This window comes from Lathamus discolor, chromosome 6 (assembly GCF_037157495.1).
Source record: "Lathamus discolor isolate bLatDis1 chromosome 6, bLatDis1.hap1, whole genome shotgun sequence".
NCBI classification, from domain to species: Eukaryota; Metazoa; Chordata; class Aves; order Psittaciformes; family Psittacidae; genus Lathamus; species Lathamus discolor.
The window spans coordinates 16,875,446-16,894,828 of NC_088889.1; the positions used below are offsets into that span (position 1 = coordinate 16,875,446).

A 19,383-nucleotide genomic window follows, 5' to 3' on the forward strand; every position below is an offset into this window, starting at 1 on the left:
ATACTTGGAAATGTCAGTTTGCAACAGGGCAGCTTTTTCAATTCTTGGTGGTGCAGCAGCCTTCACCACCACCACCAGGGTATGTGTCTGCAGGAGATGCTGGAGGTCCCTCACTTTCCAATGTTCGCTGCACAGTACTGAACCCCGAACAGAGAAAACAGTGAATGAAAACCAGCTTTTTTCAGAAGATTATCCATAAAAATGGAGGTTGGTACTGAAGAAAGCACCTGTATATCTGTGTCTGGGGCAGGGGAGGAAATAATAACAATAATAAAAAAAAACCATAAAAAGGAATTTTAGAAATGCAGAATATTTATTTTAGAGACCTCCTAAATCGGTCATTTTACCTTACAATTTGAACTGGGCTTTTGTGGTTTAGAAAAGGATATAAGGTTAAAAAAAATAAAGTTAAACAGAAAAGCTGAGTAACCCAAAGGCAGGCAAAACATTTCATTTCAGTGGGAACAATATTTGGGTTAACCCAGAATTTTTTCCAGCTTCTGCTTAGGTTTTTTGCCAGCCTCCTTCTCCCTCTACCCCTATTTCATTGTTGCTCAGTCCAAGCCATTTTTCCCCCAGATATTTTGATTCAGACACATAACCCAGAGTCATTATTTACTCCACATTTGTGGTCTCCTCATTTCCAGCTGCCCTTTCCACTGGACTGAGCTACCAGAAATGCTGCTCACTGAGAACATTGTCTCCACTCTCAGTCCATCATCTGGGGGTTTTCAGTACCACCAGAGTTTTTCAGCATGTCCCTCTCACCCCAAGCCATGCCACTAGAAATCCCTATCAAAGAAGTCATCAAAGAGAGAAACTCTCTCTGTCTTGGTTCTCACAAGCGTAGGTTTGTGGTAAATCTTCTCTTCCCTTTCCCACTCCTCAGACCTTATGCTGGAGGTGTCCCAGAACAGATCCCGCATCTGCAGCTCCCTCATCCTCCATCCCTCATCATGCTGCCTGGAGAGTCCTCCATCCCACATGTTTCCTTGGGGAGAGAAAAAAAAAAACCCCACAAAAAGACAACGTAAAAGAATCATAATTTTGTAGAAATGCAAGCCCCATTGCCTGGAGTTAGCTGGAAATGGCTATGGGCAGCTGGAGGCATGTAAAGAGGATTCTGAGAGATCACTGTAAGACCAGACCCCATGCTCAATGCTGTTGGTGGACCATGCAATGATGAAGCCAGGAGCAAATTTCTCCAGCTGTTCCTCAAGCAGTTCATTCTCCATTTCTTTCTCCTGGTGAGCCCAGTTCCAGCTCCCCAGTGCACCCAAGATTGCTCTGCCAGAGAAGACTGACTGCAAGGGTCAACACCCAAAATGTGTGTGGGTATCCTCCTTCAGTCCTTCCTGCATTTCAAAGGGGGAGAGACAAGGCTGACTCTTCCCTCAAAAAGCAGTCTCACAAGGTCCCTGAAAATAACCAACGATCCCAAATCACCCAGGTTTCCCTTTTGCTGCAAGGCAACATCACACTTGATTTCTCCAGAACAGGGAAAATTGAGATGCAGTCAATCTGGTGCAGTAGAAGAGCCCTCCCCAGGGCACACCCCAGGCTTGGGCAGGGGGTTTCTCATGCTGGGGCAGAGGGCAGGAGGCAAAACCTTTTGTAAGCATTGATCTTCAGGAAGTCATTTTCCATGTTTTTTTCTCCTTTGCCCCTAGGTGAACATACATGTTGGTGGAGCTTTAGAGGTTTCCCCCAGCCCATGTATGTTCACCTATGTGGTGGTGTTGTATATGCTCACATCCTAGGATACTTTCGCCTGATGGACAGCCTGACTCTCCAAGGATATGGAGCCCCAGGGACACTTTCTGTCCTCACACTCAGTTTGCTGTGCAGGGGACATGTGGGACAAGCTCAGACTGTCCTGCCAGTGGGAACCTGCTCCTAAGGAATTTAGCTTTATGCCTCTATGGCTAGTCCACAGCCCTTAATTCACACCTACTCATGTCTGTTTGGATGCTATCAGGGAAGCGGCCCAGAGACCTGCCTTGTGTTCTGAGGCATCCCAGTGCTTTGCCTTATAAACACATTGCCCAGCATTGTCCTCCCAGCTGTTTTAAACCTGCATTGTGTCACTGCAGGAGATGGAGCAGCAGACGCAGCTTCCTAAGGGAAACTTCTCTGACGACGTTTAAAAGGCTGGTGATTTTTTAACCTCCTTGGAAAATTACTCTGCTTACCATGGTCATCTCCATGAAAACGCTGATTGTGCTCAGCAGGGACAAGGTCTCGGCTTTCGGTGCATTTGCCCCTCTGGAGACTGTCAAGGACTTTCTTCGGGCTGAATTCCTTCATGTTTTGTTTATTGATGTTTGCCTCCCTGTGGAGATTTCGCTTCAGCTCTGCCTGAGTTTGCAAATGAGTCGTGAACACAAGCAGCAGAGGAGTGAACACGTTTTAGCAGCTCAACATGGCATATCATTAGGGGGTTGGCACTGAAAATAATTACACAGTCAAGTAGTTTAACCCAAGAAAATGGTGTTTACCAAACTGGGTACATGACAGAACATGAGCCGGATGGAGATTTTGGTCTCTCCATGAGCCACAGCCAAATGAGGGCAAAACACTGGAAAAATCAGAAGTAACTATGGATCACAGGGGCCCACTGTGATGCTCCCCACCTCTCCTCTGCCTGAGCCACTGGGAAAGCAGCAAAAGATCAAGGTGTCAAGAGTCAAATGAGTGACCTTCCCAACATAAATCTTGATGCCTCCTGGTCCATAGGAGAGACGCTGGGGCTGGGCAGCCCCCCGTCTGAGCGGGGAATCTCCAGCCTCCCCCCAAATCCATCTCAGCATTACCTCTTGGCGCCTGCGGGTCAAGTCCAGCATCTGCAGCTTGTGCAAGTGCTGCCGCCTACCGGGGAGGTGTCTCAGGCTTTGCCCCTTCTCGAGAGCCTATGAGGTATTAAAAAATGTAAATAAATACACCTGCACTTTCTCAAAGGAAAGGAGCAGCTACCGGCTCCCAAGCCCACACCCGGCCCCTGAGGCTCTCCCCGGATAAAGGCAGCGAGCACCTCCCTGCCTAGCCAAGCTGCAGAAATTTATCTCAGATTTCCACTGCACTTCACGGTTTATCTCGCAGCTCTGGGGCATGATGAACAAATCTTCATTAAAACAATGGATACACGCTTCTGCTCCTGGGGTGTTACCACGTGGAGTCCGCTGCCCAAGGTAATCTCATGAACCAAAAGAAGTAAACTGTTCAAAGTTTCAGGGGTTGTTTATGGCACACCACCCTTGCAGCCCTCTGCTTGATGACCGCAAGCCATAGGGGTTCAAGTTGTTCAGCCATTTAAAGGACTGGTCCTCAAACTTTTAGCCTCAAAAATATTTAAGGCCCTGGCCCAGCAGGTCAGCCTCAACAGGGAACTGTGATGCTGGAGAAACTTCTCCCTTATTTTGCATCCTTTCACCCACACACCAGTGTTCCAGCCAGCTCCCACGCTCAGCCAGGGACAGGAGTGCAGCCAGTGTGAAACACCAGCTTCTGTTCTTCAGAGTGCCTGAATTCCAAGGGAATGGAGCTTCCAGTCAGCAGCAGCCCTGTGCACAGGGCTCAACTCGTGCTTACCTTTGGCTTTGGGCTTGCAGCCACTTCTTGCTGATCCCAGGGCTTTGCAGGAGCAATTGCTTGCAGAGGGCAGGCGGGTTCAAGCCTCTGCAAGTCCAGTATTTATAATACTTAGCACTGCTTGTTCCACGCAATCATAAAACATGATATGCAACTATATAGCATTTTTCCAGCTCCAGTTCTGGCCCAGCTGCTTGGGGTACAGGAGGAGAGGAAGGAGATTGGCATTTCTAGCAGATGCTCAGTGAGATGAGCATCTCCTGTGGTCCTTCAGAAATGGGCAAAACTGAGGGCATCTCCTGCATTACAGTCAAAGCAGCAAATACCCAGTTTGACATTAGTTTCATCCCTGTAGGTATTTCTATACCTATATTGGGTATAGGAGCCCAAGGCTCTAGCCAAGACCAGAGTGAAGACACACCCCAGCTCAGACTGCTTCATGTCAAAGCTGAAGTGTGGAGAGGTATCACAATTTAATATGAAGTCTTCTAACAGGTCATCCAAGGGCAAATCTCAGTTACCCAGGATGCAGAGCACTGTACCTTCTGCTGAACCAGTCTCTTTTATGTTGGCCTAAGACATTTCTATGCAGAACTGTGCAGGGTACAAAGTGCCTTTTGTTATAGCTAATGGAAGCAAGCAGAGACTTGCTTTACAGATACTCTGAGCATGGGGTTTTATCTTAAGGAGCTAAGTTGCCTCCTTAAAGCGTGCCAAACTACTAGATGATACTGGGTCATTTCATGGCTCAATATTGCTACTGTCCCCTTCTAGGATGGGAACTCTGTAGAATTTCCATAAAAATTAAGGGGAACATCATCAAGGACTTCATCAGTAAGACCTGACTTACACTTTATGTGGGACACCATTAACTCAAATATGAACAAGTGTCCAATAAATGGTGACATATCTCTGACTGTCTGCACTGAACTGCTGCTAAAGCCTGAGCTATAATTTTGAGGCTTCCTGTAGATCAGTGAAAAAATGTAGGAGAAAAAAAGTAAGCAGCATCATATAAAGGGAGAATTCCCCATCACCACTGAACACCAAGTTCACGTGTCAGCATCAAGAAATCTCACAAAACTGAATATGAAACTTAAAGAATGGCACTAGGTGGCAGCATGTGACACCACAAACTGTGGTCCAGGCTGTGCATCACACCTAGATGCCACCAAGGCTGCCAGCACCAAGGGTGGCTGAAGGTAAATAAATTCCCCACATCTATTGATTCATCTTGCTGTGCCTGGTGGGGAAGCCAAGTTTCAGGCTTTTGGCTAAAGTTCTGTCCCAGGCTGAAAATTGACTCTTTTCTTTCATCTTTGTGAACCTCATGGGATTTTCCTCTGGAAATACTTTCTGACTGAAATTCTCTACAAGCCCTTGGGAAGGCCACGTCATCCTGCTCTGCTGTTTTTTAAAATATTCCCACAGGGAAAAAGGCTTTTCCAGTTGTATTTACTCTCACCAACAGCAATGGCAGAAGCATGGGGTAGGATTAACAGTGTCTGTCCTGCAGTGATCATTATGAGTGTTTTAATAACACATAAATACAGCTGTAATGGAAATAAGATTGATGTCTAAAAATTACATGCTGGTAGGAGATTTCTAAAGGAGGCTGTGATTCCACATGACAGTTCATAGGGTGTAGCTGGGCTCATTCCGGGTGCTGCTGCTTCATCCTCCCCCCAGATCCATGGACACATTATTCAGCAGTTGGTGTCCACCTATGTTCTCTGAAGCCCCAAGTCTTGGCCAGAGCTGCAGCCCTGAGGCGGGGGGGGGGGGGGGGGGGTAGGGGGGTGGGTGGGTGGGTTAACTCATCCCAGCTGGTGACTATTGTGTTCTTTATTATGGTTTAAAAAAACTTAATCACAGCAAGGAAGGCTTGAACAAGGACCCCTGCCCTGTAGGGTTAGCTTGGTGCTGGTGTAACCCAGGGGAGCCCCAGGGCTGCCCTAAGTTGGGGTGACCCAGCTCCTACAGGAGCACTACAGAAAAGCACATGGCCAACTGAGGCAAATACATCTTTTTTATGGGTTAAACAGCCAAGAAGTGTGTTTGCCTCTGTTTATCCCCAACCGCCCACCACTAAAGACTCACTCCAGCTGCCTAATTAGGCTGCTGGTGTGCCTGTGCAGCTGAGCTCTTAGAGGGGTCTCAGCAGCAAGCACAACGTTGGCCCTTAATTGCTAATTGAAAATCATGCCTAAATGAGAGCATAGGGGGTGGGTTATTTCCAGTATCTGAGTGCTTCCCCAAGCAGAACATCTGCATTTGGAGCTGTCTGTTCAAGTTGTCCCCTTTTTTTACCGGATTTCGGACTTCTGAGACCTTGCTCTCAGTTTTGGATCTCACAGACCTATGCCAAGTAGCGGAGAAGAAGCACAGCCAAAAGCCTCAAGCAGGGGCTCTAAAAGAGAGAGATCTCAAGAATAAAGTGGAGCTGCAGTTCTGGGGCATCTAGAGTAGGGCTTAGCCTGTGTCCCTGATGTCCTCTCCCTAACCCTCTGTGGGTACATAAGGACAAACTCAATCTCAGTCAAACACCAGCAGCTTTGCATCCTCAGTGTTGAGCAGGTAAGAGATGGGAAGTTGGAAGGTGTTCCTGTCTGCTTTGGAAGGGTGTGGAGAAGAGATGAAAATTCAGGTGAAGTAGAGAAAGCAATGCATTTCTCTAGGTCTGGGTTTTAAATAACCTGATTTATGGCAGGAGTTGTACAGTCCTGATAGCACAGCTCCAGCTTAGCACTGCAAGCACATGATGGGGATTCTCTGAGGCCTGAGTCTCACCCAGGTTTTGTATTGAGTAAAAGCATCAATGTAGGAAAATATCAGCACAGAAAATGCATGTAAAGGACTTGTCACTTACTTTTTTTTTTTTTTTAATGAAGTATCATCTCTAACCCTTATGCAGATGGGACATTAGCTGCATTCCTTTACCTCCTCTGCAGTAAATTATATAAATATAAAGGTATTTCTGGAGCTTTACTTATGTTGTAGTGTGTGTGAAAAATTCAAATGCCAGGTCAGGTAGTCATGGGTTTCAGGGCTTGGAGGCTAAGAGATCTGGGAAATGCAGGAAAGGGAAAGGAAGGAGGTCAAGGAGGAGTGAGCAAGGGTCTTTTATGTTTGTTTTGGGGGGTGGTTTTTTTTAATATCTAGATATGTGTGTGGGGGGGGTGGGGGTAGTGTGCCATGTACATACCATGCTATTGAGGGGAGAAGGTGAAGGTATGTGTAGGCACACAGCGTGCATAGCAATTCTCAAAACCTTAAATAATTGCTCTGTACTTTCATGGGCCCCTATTGCAAACCACATCTATCTGCTTTACCTATCTCTCTGCCTTTAAGCTGATGTCAGACCTTGATGAGATGTTTGGCCTGAAGAGCCAAAACCAGCCCTAGTGATGTAAGTTGGATCCCTTCTGCAAAGGGCTCTGTCTTGGCCGCATTAGCCCCATGAGAGCACTAAGTTTGGGATGCAGGCATGCAGACACCACAAAGGGAAATGGGTCATTATAGGAGAGGTGACCTCATGGCCAGCATGCAGACACCACAAAGGGAAATGGGTCATTACAGGAGAGGTGACCTCATGGCCAGCATGGGAGCATGTGTCCTTGTTGGGTGTCTCCAGAGAGGCAAGACTCATGGAGTCAGGCAAGAGAGTAAAGGCAGGGCATTGCTGCACTGATCCCTCTTTGGCTGTTCTTAGAAGATGAAGTCTTCACCTTGTGCTAATGAACCAAAAATAACCTCTCTGTGGTCAGTGTACCTGCTCTGCCCCAGGTATCAAACCTGAGCTGGTGGTAAAGCTCATCCAGGGATAGTCACCTGACAGTAGGACCTCCTATTTACATTTCTGTAGGATATTTGTTTCCCTCACGGTGGTGCTGTGACATGTGCCCAAGTCCCTAAGAAAGCCCGTATCAGTGGGTCAGAGAAACTCAGAGCTTTTCAAACTCGCCTTACTTGAGGTCTTCGAGGTGGGTGCTGTTTAATGATGCTGGTTTCTCCCTTTTCTGGCACAGTGTTGAAAGAAAGGGGTCCTTTAAAGATGAGAAAAGAAATGGATGAAGTTACTTTTGGGTGACCATCAATTGCTAGGCTGTACTTGCAATAGTTTTCTACACTTTTTTTGGTTGGCATGTCCCAGTAAAGTCTCTCTTGGTGTACTCCAGTAACACATGGTATAAATTATTCTATTAGCTGCAGAAATGAAGTGAGTGTGTACCTGTGCTTGTTCTTTCTAACAGATGCCTGCCATGTACCTCTCCTACTTCCCTCTACAACTTCTCATGTATTCTTTATGTGCCAATAAACATCCTCCGTGTCTCCTGTGGCCTTCCTGAGCCCCTCAGTCCCCTGTGTGACCAAGTGTTCTCTGCTCTTGTGGCCTGTAACCATCAGGTGGCCAAAAAAACCTCTGAGCATTGCTGTTTCCCCACTGCCTGCCCTTTTAAAGTGCGGAACAGGCATCAGTTTGGAGTTTTCTTGCTGCTCATTCCCTGAGACTTTATTATTGTTGGTGTTTGGTGGAACTGAGAAATCTCTCTGATGCTTTTACAGACTGTGGCAGAGCTGGGCTACAGCCAGTGGGTTCAGAAGTTAGCAGGTTACGCTCAGAGGAGCAGTATGATCACAGGTCCTCGTCTTTGGAAATCAGCCCAAAATAACATGGTACACACCAGTGATCACCTGTTAGTTATTAAAACAGTGCTTTGGCTGAGGTCTGAATGTGATCTGGGCTTGGGTCTGTTCTGCGCTGGTGCTCCTGGGTGAACAACACTGCCTGTGCAGTGCAGAGTGCATATATTTTTACAGAAGACTTTGTGTAACCCACCTATTCTCCAAAAAAAAGCCTTGATGCTTTCAAATGCCATTTTATACATAGACTTGAGTGAGGTGTTGCAGAGCAGCTCCTGCTCCCTTGTAGTGGGAGCCCCAGGGTGGCTGCAGCAGAGAGCTGGGGATAAAGTGCAGCAATTGCATTATAGTTGATGCCAAATTTAATAGTTGTATTAAAAAGACAAAATAATAATTTGGAGATCACCTTATGGAGGACTTCAGTGGGTCCTTTGGGTGAGCCTTGCAGTGGATTGCCAAGGCAGGGATCCTGGAGAAGTGAGAGAACGATGGAGGGTGCTGGGGAACGGGAGAAAATGGTGACTCCATCGGATAAATGTTTGCTGGGCTCTGCAGAGCACTGGCAATGATTAACTGCTGTGCAATGGTGTGGCTGCTCTGTCCATGCAAGAATGGGCGCCTGAAGTGAAAATTTACAGTGCAGGAGGCTCCTCCAGAGACAAACTTCAGCTGCTGGGAATGTGTGCTGAAATTGCAGCTTGTGATTAAAAAAAGAGGGGTTATTAAGTTACTGCTTCTCAGTCTGCAGGACAAATAAGTGCACAGGGAATTTCTAATGAAGTAAAATGTAAGGAGGTGTCTCATGGTGCTGGGAACACGGGACGCAGCGCAGGCAAGGGACAGCAACTTGGAGAAACTTGTTCTGGTGAGAGGTATGGCTTTGGGGAAGTTATTTCTCCTGGATGAGGTGTGATGGTTTGTGTTCTGTGTGTTTGGGGTTGTTCTTTAAATTGCTCCCCTTTATCTTACCCATGTGTGTGTCTTGTAGGAGATTTGCCCTTATCCTCTACAGATACAGAACTGGGAGCCAAGTGCTCTCTGTCCCTGAATCTGCTTTGTCCTGGGGCAGGGATGGTTCCTGGCATACCTGCATGATGCCAGCAAGGAGGGACCATCGTCTCACTGCATGGTGCTGGCAACACCAAGCCCGAGCTGAAGGCGTTGTTTTGACTTCTGTTTTATTTACCCTTGCACTTTGGTAGCAGCAGATCCTCCCTGATGGAGGAAGAGGGATTTAACACAAGCCAAGACGAACCCTCATAAGCCAAATAAAACCAATTCTCTTGGAGCCTTTGCTTATTTAGCCAGCAGCTCAAGCTAATACATCACTCCAGTTCTCTTGAGCATACTCCTTTTATTTCTGAAAATGAAAAGTAATAGAAAATGACATTTGTCGAGGGAGTTTAAAAGTTTGGGGGTTTTTGTTTTGTTGTTTGGAGTTTGTTGGGGGTTTCTTTAATAAAAGTACGGGTTTTTTTATAAGCACTTGTTAAATGCTCAGTGTTTATTGATAATTTTCCGGAACAGGAAAATTGGTTGTTCCTCCTGTCATGAAGTAGTTGAAATGCCCTGTTTTACAGCCAGATCTGATTTGTATTCTCCCCAAGATCTCCAGCTCCAGGAATGTCAATGCTATAATGCTAGAGGTTTGTTTGCTTTCGCTGCTCCCTGATGCCTCTTGCTGAATGATCCTGAAGGAAATATCCAGCCCCTGGGGAAGCAGTGGTGCTTAAAGCTGCGTGACGTGTGTCAGAAGTTCATTTTTTGAAAGGGAACAGAGGGGAGGAGGGTGCAGATCCTCCTTCCTCTGCGTTGCCCTGTATCAGACCACACTGGTGTTCATAGGAGCTAAGCTCACCTAACTTGGCTGTGGGAAGCTGTTTGTCACTATCCAACTTGTGCAGAGCTCTGCATCCACTTTCAGATGGGTGCAAACTTCCCTCCTTACGTCAGGAAGCGTTTGGATATGGATGAAGTTTAAAACCTGCTGTGAAAGGCTGTGTGAGAGGCTGTATGATGCCACTTGTAGAAAAACAAACATACATGTTGTAATATATATATATATATATATATATATATATATATAAAATAGCTACGCTATTTGCCTTTCCCTGCCTCTTGGCTTAGGAAATTAGCATGCGCAAGACATGGCTATAATTTATTTTAATGCTGAGTTTTACCTGCTGAGCACATTACCCAGAATCTAATTCTAATCGAGCTAGCAATATTGACATGCGCAGCGGTGGCAGGTGAGCAGGATGGGTGTATGGCCAGGAGTTATGGGGCTGCTGTAAGAGGGTTTGCTTGGATGCCGGCTGGTTTCATCACATGCCAGGTTGATGCTGGGGAGTGGATGTTGGCTATTGCCAGGGACACAACTGATGGAAGCAAGGAGCCTGGGATCTGGGCTCTGGTGACTGAGATGCTTTCCAAAACAAGTGGGGAATGGAGTGAATTGAGTTTTCCCAAAGCTAAAACATCCTGGAGATGGCAAAAAGCTACTGATGCAGAAAGGCATCAATACACACATGTACGCACCCCCAGCTGCCCTGCAGTGAGCAAACCTGCAGCCCCAGTGGATGCCCCCTGGTTCTCTGCCCCGCACTTGGCAGTAATACGGTGGTGACCTCCTTACCTGCAGACGCTCGTCCGTACCAGGTCTCCCGCAGAGGTGGAAGTTCCTTGTGAAAGGTAGGGTTTCCCCACTTCGCCGCAACCAGCGGGTGCAGGCTGGGCTGTCCCAGCATGCTGGGGTGCCAATATGGGGTGGTGAGAACAGGCAGGTCCTCCCCAGTGCACATTGGTGCCACCTTGGTCACCTTGGGGTGCGCCTTGGAAGAGTTCAGGCCCATTTTGTGGAGAGATGGCTTGAAAGGAGAAGGAAAATCCGCTCACGTACTGTCCTCCCTGGACACGGAGGGATCTGTGTGAGCAACTGCAGGGCCCACACATCCTTCCCAGCTTGGTTAAACATTGACCTGCTGCAGGCCATTCCCCTGCATGGGTGAGAGGTGGCTGTGGCTGATAGAGAAGTGGAAAGCAGCTCAGAGAGCTAGTGTCAAGCTCCAGGGAAGCTTTGTTTTCTACCTACAAGTGATTTTCAACCAGGGGCACCGCCTCAGCTAGCTGTTGGCTGACCAGGAGTTATTTCTATAGGCAGCTGTTTTGATAAATATTAAGATTTTTAGGAAATTTAATCCTTGGAGCACCAGAAGGGTGAAAGCATCTCCCGCTGCATGGAAGAAGTAGCGTGGGGACGAGGGCTGGCTGAGGAGCTCCTGACAGCACTGCCGGAAATAATGCAGCTTTAGCACAAACCCACCTGAAAATGTGGGCCCAAGTGAGCCATGTTATGCACTTGTGGAGCTCCTGCAGGATGTGGGCCAAACGCAGCAGGATCAGTGTGTAACGGAAAGATCTGCACTTCCCCACTGGCTCCCAAGCTGGGTGAGGAGGTTCAGGTTTTACTCGGAACTGTGCGTAGTCATTCATTTCCAAGGTGGAGTGGTTGGAAAAATATGTAGGGAGGATGACTTATGCAACAAGATTAACAGTGCAGGGTGGGGTTTATGGCAGCAGTAGGGTTGTGGGAGGAGGTCAGGACTGTGCTGCAAAAAGACGTGGAAATTAGCAGACAGAAAACAGTGCAAGGGAGACCCCAAAATGGCACCAGAGCTGGGGTTTCTTCAGTGGAAGCTTACTCCACTGGGATTTCCTGGACTGATCCTGTATACGTTTGGAGCAATTATGGCCTCTTTGCCTTTTCCTCTTGAGGAGTGCTGGGAGGAGGATTGCACAGGGAAGTGAGGGTTATGGCAGAGCCAAGCATCTGTTACTTATGGCCAGTAGATCCACAGATGAAGCACTTCCCCTTCCTGGAAGTGGGGAGCTGAGTGCACATAGCCACTGCAAAATACTCACTGGCCAGGAGTGACACTTCCCAGAAGAAATCCTGGGTTCCTGGAGCAACCCAATAGGCTCATGTTTAAGCCACAAAGTACCAACATCACTTGTGACTTTGCTTTACAATAGGTCACACAGGGCAGGAGGGAGCAGAAGAGCTTAGGTTTCATTTTAGGTTTTGTTTGTTTCTTTTCTCCTCTTTTTCTAATGAAAATATAAAATCAGCACCCTGCTTCCCTCCTGAGTTTCTCAATGCTTAATGTCTACTTACCTATTTTTAATTATTTTATTTTTTCACTCCCTCCTCCCCTGCTGAGAACAGGTCATTCCTGTTAAGCAGCTTGGGAAAACTGTGAATTAAATGCAGTGATGGATGTGTCGGAGCAGTTGAAAACCCATGTGGATTTCAAGCTAGCATCCATCCTCCTGTATCTGGGTGTTTCATCTGGATGCAGTGCTGTGGCCCTGGCCCTGCTGGAGTACTCTTGGATCCCCCTGCTCCCCATGCTGGTAAACACCCTCTTTTGACTGGGTTTCTTTCCAAGCCATGTGGGTTTCCTCACCTGCCACAGCCTGTCATACAGTGATTTAGGGAAGGAGAGTTCAAAGGGACAGATATATCCAAGACTGATACTGCTCCAAGCACTTCATCTGTGGGTGAAGAGGCAGCACCTTGATGCTGCATCAGTTAATGACCAGTATTTCTCAATAAATCCCTAAAAAGCAGTCTTCAAAAAGATGCCCTTTCTGCAGGTTGCTGGGGCAAACTGAGAGCAAATTTGGGGTTGAACAGGGTTCCATAGGGGCCCAGTGGTACTGGGAGATGCTTCCAAATATTACTTGCAACTGCTGAGCCAGAATTACCCCCTCACACCTTTACCAGGACTCCCTGGACAGCAGGGTGCTGTGTGGATGCTGGGGGGTTTGCTGAGTGAGCTTTGCGTGTGCAGTGGTGATTGTGGCTACTGGCATCTTATCAACCTGCTGAGCTCAAGAGTGAGCAGTGGCAGCCCTGCTACAGCACAGAGTGATGCTGTGTTAACCCCCTCACTTAAACCTGCCTTTAACACCAACTGATGGATTGGATGAAGGGAAGGATGTGTTGAGGTAGAACAGAACAGACAATTTCAGTTGGAAGGGACTCACAACAATCACCTAGTCCAACAACCTGACCAATTCAGGGCATGTTATTAAGGGCATTGTCCAAATGCTTCTTAAACACTGACAAGTTCATTGTCTGATTTCTTGGGTTTTACTGGGTTTTACTTTTTCTTGAGTTTTACTCCAGCTGAAAGGCTGATCTGAGGGACTCTAGGGATAACAATTACCTTCCTCACTCAGTAAGGAAGAAAAAACTGCAGGTTGGGCAGTTGGTGAAGGAGGGGGCCATAGGGGATAGCTGAGTGGGATGAACACCCCTGGACAGCATCTGGGCGTGATGCAGTGGAGGGATTAGGTACCTGCTTGCCTCTGGGGATCTGGGGCACTTGTGGCTGCAGTGGCAGACATTGCCTGGAGTTGCTGTGGGGGAAGGATGCAGAAGCAAATCCCTTCTGCCTATCCTCAGCAGGGGCTGGGGAAGGCAGAGTGGCAGCGGAGAGTGGAAAGCCTTCTCTAGAACCTTTGCACTGTTCACTGTGCAGGCAGAAACATGAGGGATGCTTGCTCTGAACAGAAAGCTTGGTTTGGGTTAGGTGGTGCCTGTTAAGCCTGATGCGAGGCGGAAGATGACTGCATGGCTAAGAGCTACACATATTTTCTCCCTGTGGAAATGCAAGGGTGGTCACTGGTCCTTAGGAAAGGGACAGGCACAGGGTTTACTTGTAGAGAGTGTTGAGACATATTAGTTAGCTTAATTTTTAAATAGAAGAAGTCTCTTCTAGAGTTATAAAATTGTGTAGGTTAGTATGCTGTTTGCTTAGCTTTACCTTCTTAGCATGAGTAGCTAGATTTGCTGGAGCCTTAGTCTGCAAGCTGTGTACTTTCATATAGATATGCTTTTGGTTGGAATAGAGTTAGTTAATTTTCTTAGGAATTTTTCCTAGTACAGTGCTGTTTTGTCTTTAGTATGACAAGAATGTTGGTAATACACTGATGTTTTAGTTGTTGTCAGGTAATGTTTACCTGAGGTCTGCAACTTCAGTGTCCCATGCTCTGCTGGCAAGCAGGTACACCAGATGCGCAAACCAGGAGATAAGGAAGCCACAACGATCAGCAGCAGCTGCAACTCAACAAGAAAAGAACAGTTCATGGCCTACCTTCATGGAGACAGGGAAAGAATCCAACAAGGTATTAGGTAACCCCAGAGCAAAACCCACCACTGGACTAAAAATGCATGCGAAGGGCATGTGAGCAGCATAATTCATAAGATTTATTCATGTGCATAAATCGTAAGGGTAGCAGCTTTTGCTGATTTGAGAGTGACAGGCTGGCATAGCGACACTCTGTGTCGCTGGCCATGAAACATCTGAAGTAGGAAAGAATAAACTGAAATACAGGTTTTGCATGATGTTCCCTGTTGAATCCTCAATTAGGTTACTTGAAGGATCCAGTCCTGGGCTAGAAGATGCGGCCATGAGGCTGCTTGCCAAATTTATACTCAGCAATGGATACTAACAGGAAATGTTTGCTATTCCCATGTGTTCGGTTTGGCAGAAGCTAAATTTCAGTAAAACACATCTCTAAAACTATCTAGTAATGTAAATGAATATATTGAGTCCAAAAATTGACTTGGGCTCATGCCCAAGCTCCCATGTGCTATTTGTTTTCATCCCATCATATCTCCTGTTCAATATAATTCACTTCTTATAGAATATTTTTAATGTCTAACTCCTTTCAAAAGCAGCAAACAGCTGAGCCCATCTTCTCCAGATGGGTTTAGTGCCAAGGCGGTGGTTGGTTGGGTTGGTTTCTACAGACCTAATTCTGCAGCCATGTAATGGAAGAGCCCAAGTTTGGTTGGTTTTGTTTTGGGTTTTTTTGTTAGTTTGGTTCTGTTTTTTTTTTTTTTTTTATATACACCCAAATATTTTGTTAGCTCTACAGGTTGCAAGGAACAGTTTAGACATGAACGTTAAAAATCATCAAATAGAAGAGAGTAAAGCAAAAGAAGTGCTTTTGTTGTTATTTACATGAATTTGTTTGCAGCAGTATTCAGCCCTAATGGCCATGGGGACACACTGGCTGCCCACCCTTCAGCCCCACCACTGCCTCCTCTGCTTCTGGGACCAGTCCAGCCCTAGGGCACTGCTCAGAGAACTGAGCAGCTTGGCTGGTTTGTGTTGACTTTTGAAAGAGTTTTCCACAGTGGAGGTTAAGAAAACGTACTTCTTGGGCCCAGAGCTCTATAAAATAGGAACTGACATTTCCTTGGGATGCTGGTGGTGCAGGGTGAATCTCTCCTGAGAAGCTTGCTCAGCTGGGAGTGCAGCTTTTCTGGGAGAAGAAGAGCTAAAATAAGGCTATTCTTGGCTTTAGTGCTACTTACTAAAGGCACCCAAAATCCAGCGACACTGCTAGGAAGTTGGTGTTAGGACAAGGCACAGCTCAGCATGGCTCTGGAAGGGATGAGGGACTAGTGCTGGGGCCTGGTCAGGGGAGAGCAGCTATGGGAGCTTTCATGGTTACAGGTTAATAGGATGTTTGCAGCTAAAGAGTCACAGGCTGGAGCAGACCATGAGTGCCATGAGTGGGATCAGTTCTTTAGCAAAGGCTGGGACAAGGTGTGAACCTGCCTAAGGGCCAATCGTAGCTCTTAGATCATAGCTGATCATCCTTCTGGAGTGGAGGGCATGATCAGCACCAGCTCAGTACTCAGTCTGTGGGACTAGGGCTGCTAGAATTCCTACAAATCTACAAACTAGCAAAACTGTTTTGAACTGTTCTAACTCGCAACAACTCACCTTAAGGTTCTCCTATGTTCAGGTATGGAATTCTCTCTTCCAACTGGACTGGGAAGCAAGGTGTCTCAGCAGTGCCTGCCCATGCCACTGCCCCCAGTCATATCCTGGGTGTCACATTTGTTGAGACATCAGTCATCAGTACCAAGCCATGGATTCCCACTGCCTGCAGGTATGGTATTCAGTAGAGAGGAGACAACCTTGCAGAGCTGTATCTCTGAGCTAACAGCACTGTAGCATGTCCAGGTTATGTGCAACATAGCTTTCATCACATTTCACAATAACACAATGTAATGAAAAAGTAATGTTTTGCACTTCATAGAATATTTAGTCTGATAATAATTCCTAATATTGATATGAACATTGGCCTCTTGTAGAAGTGGATTCTCAAAAACCCCAAGAGAGGTTTGAAATGGCTTTCCAAAAGTACTACCTCACTGAAAGGTCACATTATTGAGAGTTGAGTTGACACGTTGAATTCTGAGGTTTAGTTGGAAATATCCAAGATTTGTATCCTTGAGAATGGCTCTACTTTTGCCAGCAAAAGGAGATAAACAGTGTAGACTTGATTCATATTTTAAATGCACCAGTTCAGTAAGACACAAGCTTACATTTTTTTTATTACAAAACATTTTATTGTAGTTATTTACACCCGTTCCTTGATAAGTGTATAAATGTAAACATTTATTATAGATATACTTCTCTTATCTTACAGTCCATCCCCTCTTCAGAGTAAATGTCATTTTTAAGCATACAAGTAATGAGGAAATTTAAGCTATATTCACAGAATATACATCTGCGTGCAGTTGAAGTCCACCAGCCCTAAGCTAGTGGTATAGACACTGTACCATTAGCTCTGCTTCTGCTTCTTGTGTGTACACTGGAGTCCGTGATGTCATCGGCATGATCCTCACTTTTCTTCTCTTTCAAGCTGTTGAGGAACCGCAGGGTTATTTCATCCCATTCCTCAGGGAGCAGCATGAGCAGAAACCCAATGCAAATGATGATGGTGGCTCCCAATCTCACTACGCTGAAGATCATTTTGTGCTTCAACAGATCCACAGCTGTGAAGAAGAAATGACAATGCTGTCAAGACTGCAGCAGGTTGAACTACAGCATCAGACCAGCCTGGCACGTGTCCATAACCTGTGTGTTGCACACTGGCCATGTCCCTCTCAATCCCCTAGAGTGACCAGCTCCTCGAGTTAAGAACAGCTTTGACCTGGCCATGTAGTACTGGAAGTGTCCCATCTCCTCTGTGCCTAACCACCTTCATGTAGGCTCCAAGGAAGCTTTATAGAGCCAGTCTAAACCTTTAGGTTTTAATTTTTGGTCTGAGAGGGAAGCTACTTGATGTTAACTATCTACAGCAGGTTACCTCAGTGTAGTGTTTCCTTGGGCTGCATAGACCAGTGATGGGGAGAGAGCATTATGCAGGTCAGAAAGCTGGAGTCAATCCCTCTATGCCCAGCCTCCCAGCTCCACAACCAGCAGCAACAGTGCAGCTGAGCCCTTCAGCAGCCTCTTTCAGGTACTGACTGTTTAATAGCTCTGACCTGTATTCCTATAAAAATAGATGTTTCTTTGAAAACATGCTAAATACCTGCAGTAGTGAGGTTAAGAAGGCGGAGGAGGAGACAGAGGCTATTCAATAAGATATGACTCTGAAGTAAACTTCCACATATACACCCTGCCTTGCTGCTGCATGGCAACTCACCAGCACAGTGCTGAGCTGCAGCAGCAGCATGCTGACCCCACCATTTCTCAGCAGCAACCAGCAGCTTTGGGCTACTTGCTGGGGATCAGCCTGCTCTCTCCTCTGCATGGTATGGATGTACCCTGTCACTCCCAGAGAAAAAGGCAAGACAAAACCCAAATGCTTTCACCAGCTGAAACACCCACCATCACCAGGATTATCTGTAGAAGCCATAGGAGACCAAACTGCTTTTGAGACTTGTGACAACAGACTCTGACTATGAAGACAACAAACTTCTGCTATCTGCATGCTCGTGTGTTTATTTTTCTATTAACAACCATAGTGCTTGTACCTGCATTTCCAGGGACGCTGAGCACTGTGCCAATTGAGATCAGAATGGGGTATGTAAGCACGACACCAACATTAACCAGAATATTGAAAGCTAGGAATAAACAGAGAAAGTAATACGTGATTTATGGAGAAAAAAAAACTACAGTGAGGCTTTCGTCCTCCACCTTGACCCTACAAGTATGATACATGCTCAGTATGCACACCGCAGTGATGGAGTTGTCACAGTGATTAATTTTTTATATGTAAGTGTGAAATGAGGGGCAGTTCTGCATGAGGGAAGAGGGAGGGCTGCACGCCCTTTCACTAACTGTAAAACCACCGTTATCACACTGTGTTTCACAGCTTTGTCCAAGCTTTAATCAGATACCAACAACCCGGTTTTGCTGCCATAAGCCATCATTTCTCCTACCAGAAGGATGTGACCCCAGCTTCCCCATTTTGGCTGAGGCTGTGCTGTCCTTGTCTTAGTAAGACTTTTCACTGAGGAAAGGCCCCACCCCTCTCTACCTCAGCCACACACCAAAGGTGACAGCAGCAGGAATTCATGCTCTGAAGGACACTAAATACAATTACCTGATGAAGTTAACTGTGAACTAAGCAGACTGGAGTGAGACCATGGTCTTTCTGCTATGCTGAAGGCAAAATGAAAGCTGACAGACGTACAAATGTACACCACCTTTAATTTATGGGTTGGGGTTTTTTTACAGGACAGCATTCCCAGCCAACTTCAATTTCCTTGAGAGATCAAAAACAAACTGCAAAAACTTGCTTTTCACACCATTCCCTAGGGTGCTGCTCCAGCTCTCGCAGCCAGGGACTAGTGGTCCTGCCACAGCAGACAGAACAAGTTCCCCACCCAGACCTGCTGGTGAGCCCCCTATGTAAAAGGAGGAAGTCTGCCCACTCTGCAAGGTTATTCCCTCATGCCTGGGATTATATGCTTGGGTAGATAGCTGGGTGAGAAATTATCCCTACTTTTGTCCCTTAGGTGCTCACAGAACAGCTGCAATTTTGGTTAGAGCAGTTTTAAGGTGCTGTCAGTTGTCAGCCCGACCACGTCTTGGGATGGCTGCATGGATGGGCTATGTACTGGCCAATTACATCGTTTTTGTTTCCATTTAATATACTTGTAGTGGAGACAAAAACGTCTTCAATTACAAAATAATAAAGACTTTACTAAAGGAAAGGATGTTGTTACACCTGGAAATTAAAACGTCCCTGGGCTGAATCCAACTATATATTCTGGCTGGCTAGAGGATAGCAATTGCAGCTCTGAAAGAGGGAGCGTTGTGGAAGGGCAGA

At 46.4% G+C, this 19,383-nt stretch overlaps 2 protein-coding genes and 2 long non-coding RNA genes across 9 annotated transcripts in view; 2 read left to right on the forward strand and 2 right to left on the reverse strand.

Moving 5' to 3' along the window:
• Positions 1 to 294: 294 nt before the first annotated feature.
• On the reverse strand, positions 295 to 11,158 carry CCDC198 (coiled-coil domain containing 198). Its single transcript, XM_065683638.1, has 6 exons — positions 10,868 to 11,158; positions 7,558 to 7,634; positions 3,589 to 3,675; positions 2,814 to 2,909; positions 2,193 to 2,358; positions 295 to 991 (listed from the first exon to the last, which is right to left on the reverse strand). Exons 1-6 carry the CDS (start codon positions 11,082 to 11,084, stop codon positions 783 to 785), a joined length of 852 nt encoding a protein of 283 aa, XP_065539710.1. The 5' UTR covers positions 11,085 to 11,158; the 3' UTR covers positions 295 to 782.
• LOC136016444 (uncharacterized) lies at positions 5,506 to 19,322 on the forward strand. Its single transcript, XR_010613601.1, has 3 exons — positions 5,506 to 6,165; positions 16,060 to 16,206; positions 16,966 to 19,322. It is a non-coding gene; the product is annotated as an uncharacterized LOC136016444 (long non-coding RNA).
• On the forward strand, positions 8,945 to 9,714 carry LOC136016445 (uncharacterized). Its single transcript, XR_010613602.1, has 2 exons — positions 8,945 to 9,104; positions 9,221 to 9,714. It is a non-coding gene; the product is annotated as an uncharacterized LOC136016445 (long non-coding RNA).
• Positions 16,692 to 19,383, reverse strand: part of SLC35F4 (solute carrier family 35 member F4) — a 130,347-nt gene continuing 127,655 nt past the window's right edge. For all 6 annotated transcript variants that reach the window (XM_065683633.1, XM_065683632.1, XM_065683631.1 and 3 more), the window contains 2 exons: positions 18,083 to 18,172; positions 16,692 to 17,098 (listed from right to left, as the gene is read on the reverse strand). In XM_065683633.1, coding sequence (XP_065539705.1) covers positions 16,857 to 17,098; positions 18,083 to 18,172 — 332 coding nt within the window. In that variant the 3' untranslated portion in view covers positions 16,692 to 16,856. The remainder of the gene's footprint in view (positions 17,099 to 18,082; positions 18,173 to 19,383) is intronic.

What these genes read in the sequence shown, in the direction of transcription:
- CCDC198 (XM_065683638.1), bottom strand. Translation starts at nt 11,084, where the DNA reads ATGGGCCTGAACTCTTCCAAGGCGCACCCCAAGGTGACCAAGGTGGCA. An exon ending in CTGCAAGCCCAAAGCCAAAG is followed by an intron (nt 2,910 to 3,588) that starts GTAAGCACGAGT and finishes AATACCTCATAG; the next exon opens with GCTCTCGAGAAGGGGCAAAG. An exon ending in TTTTCATGGAGATGACCATG is followed by an intron (nt 992 to 2,192) that starts GTAAGCAGAGTA and finishes TCTCTCCCCAAG; the next exon opens with GAAACATGTGGGATGGAGGA.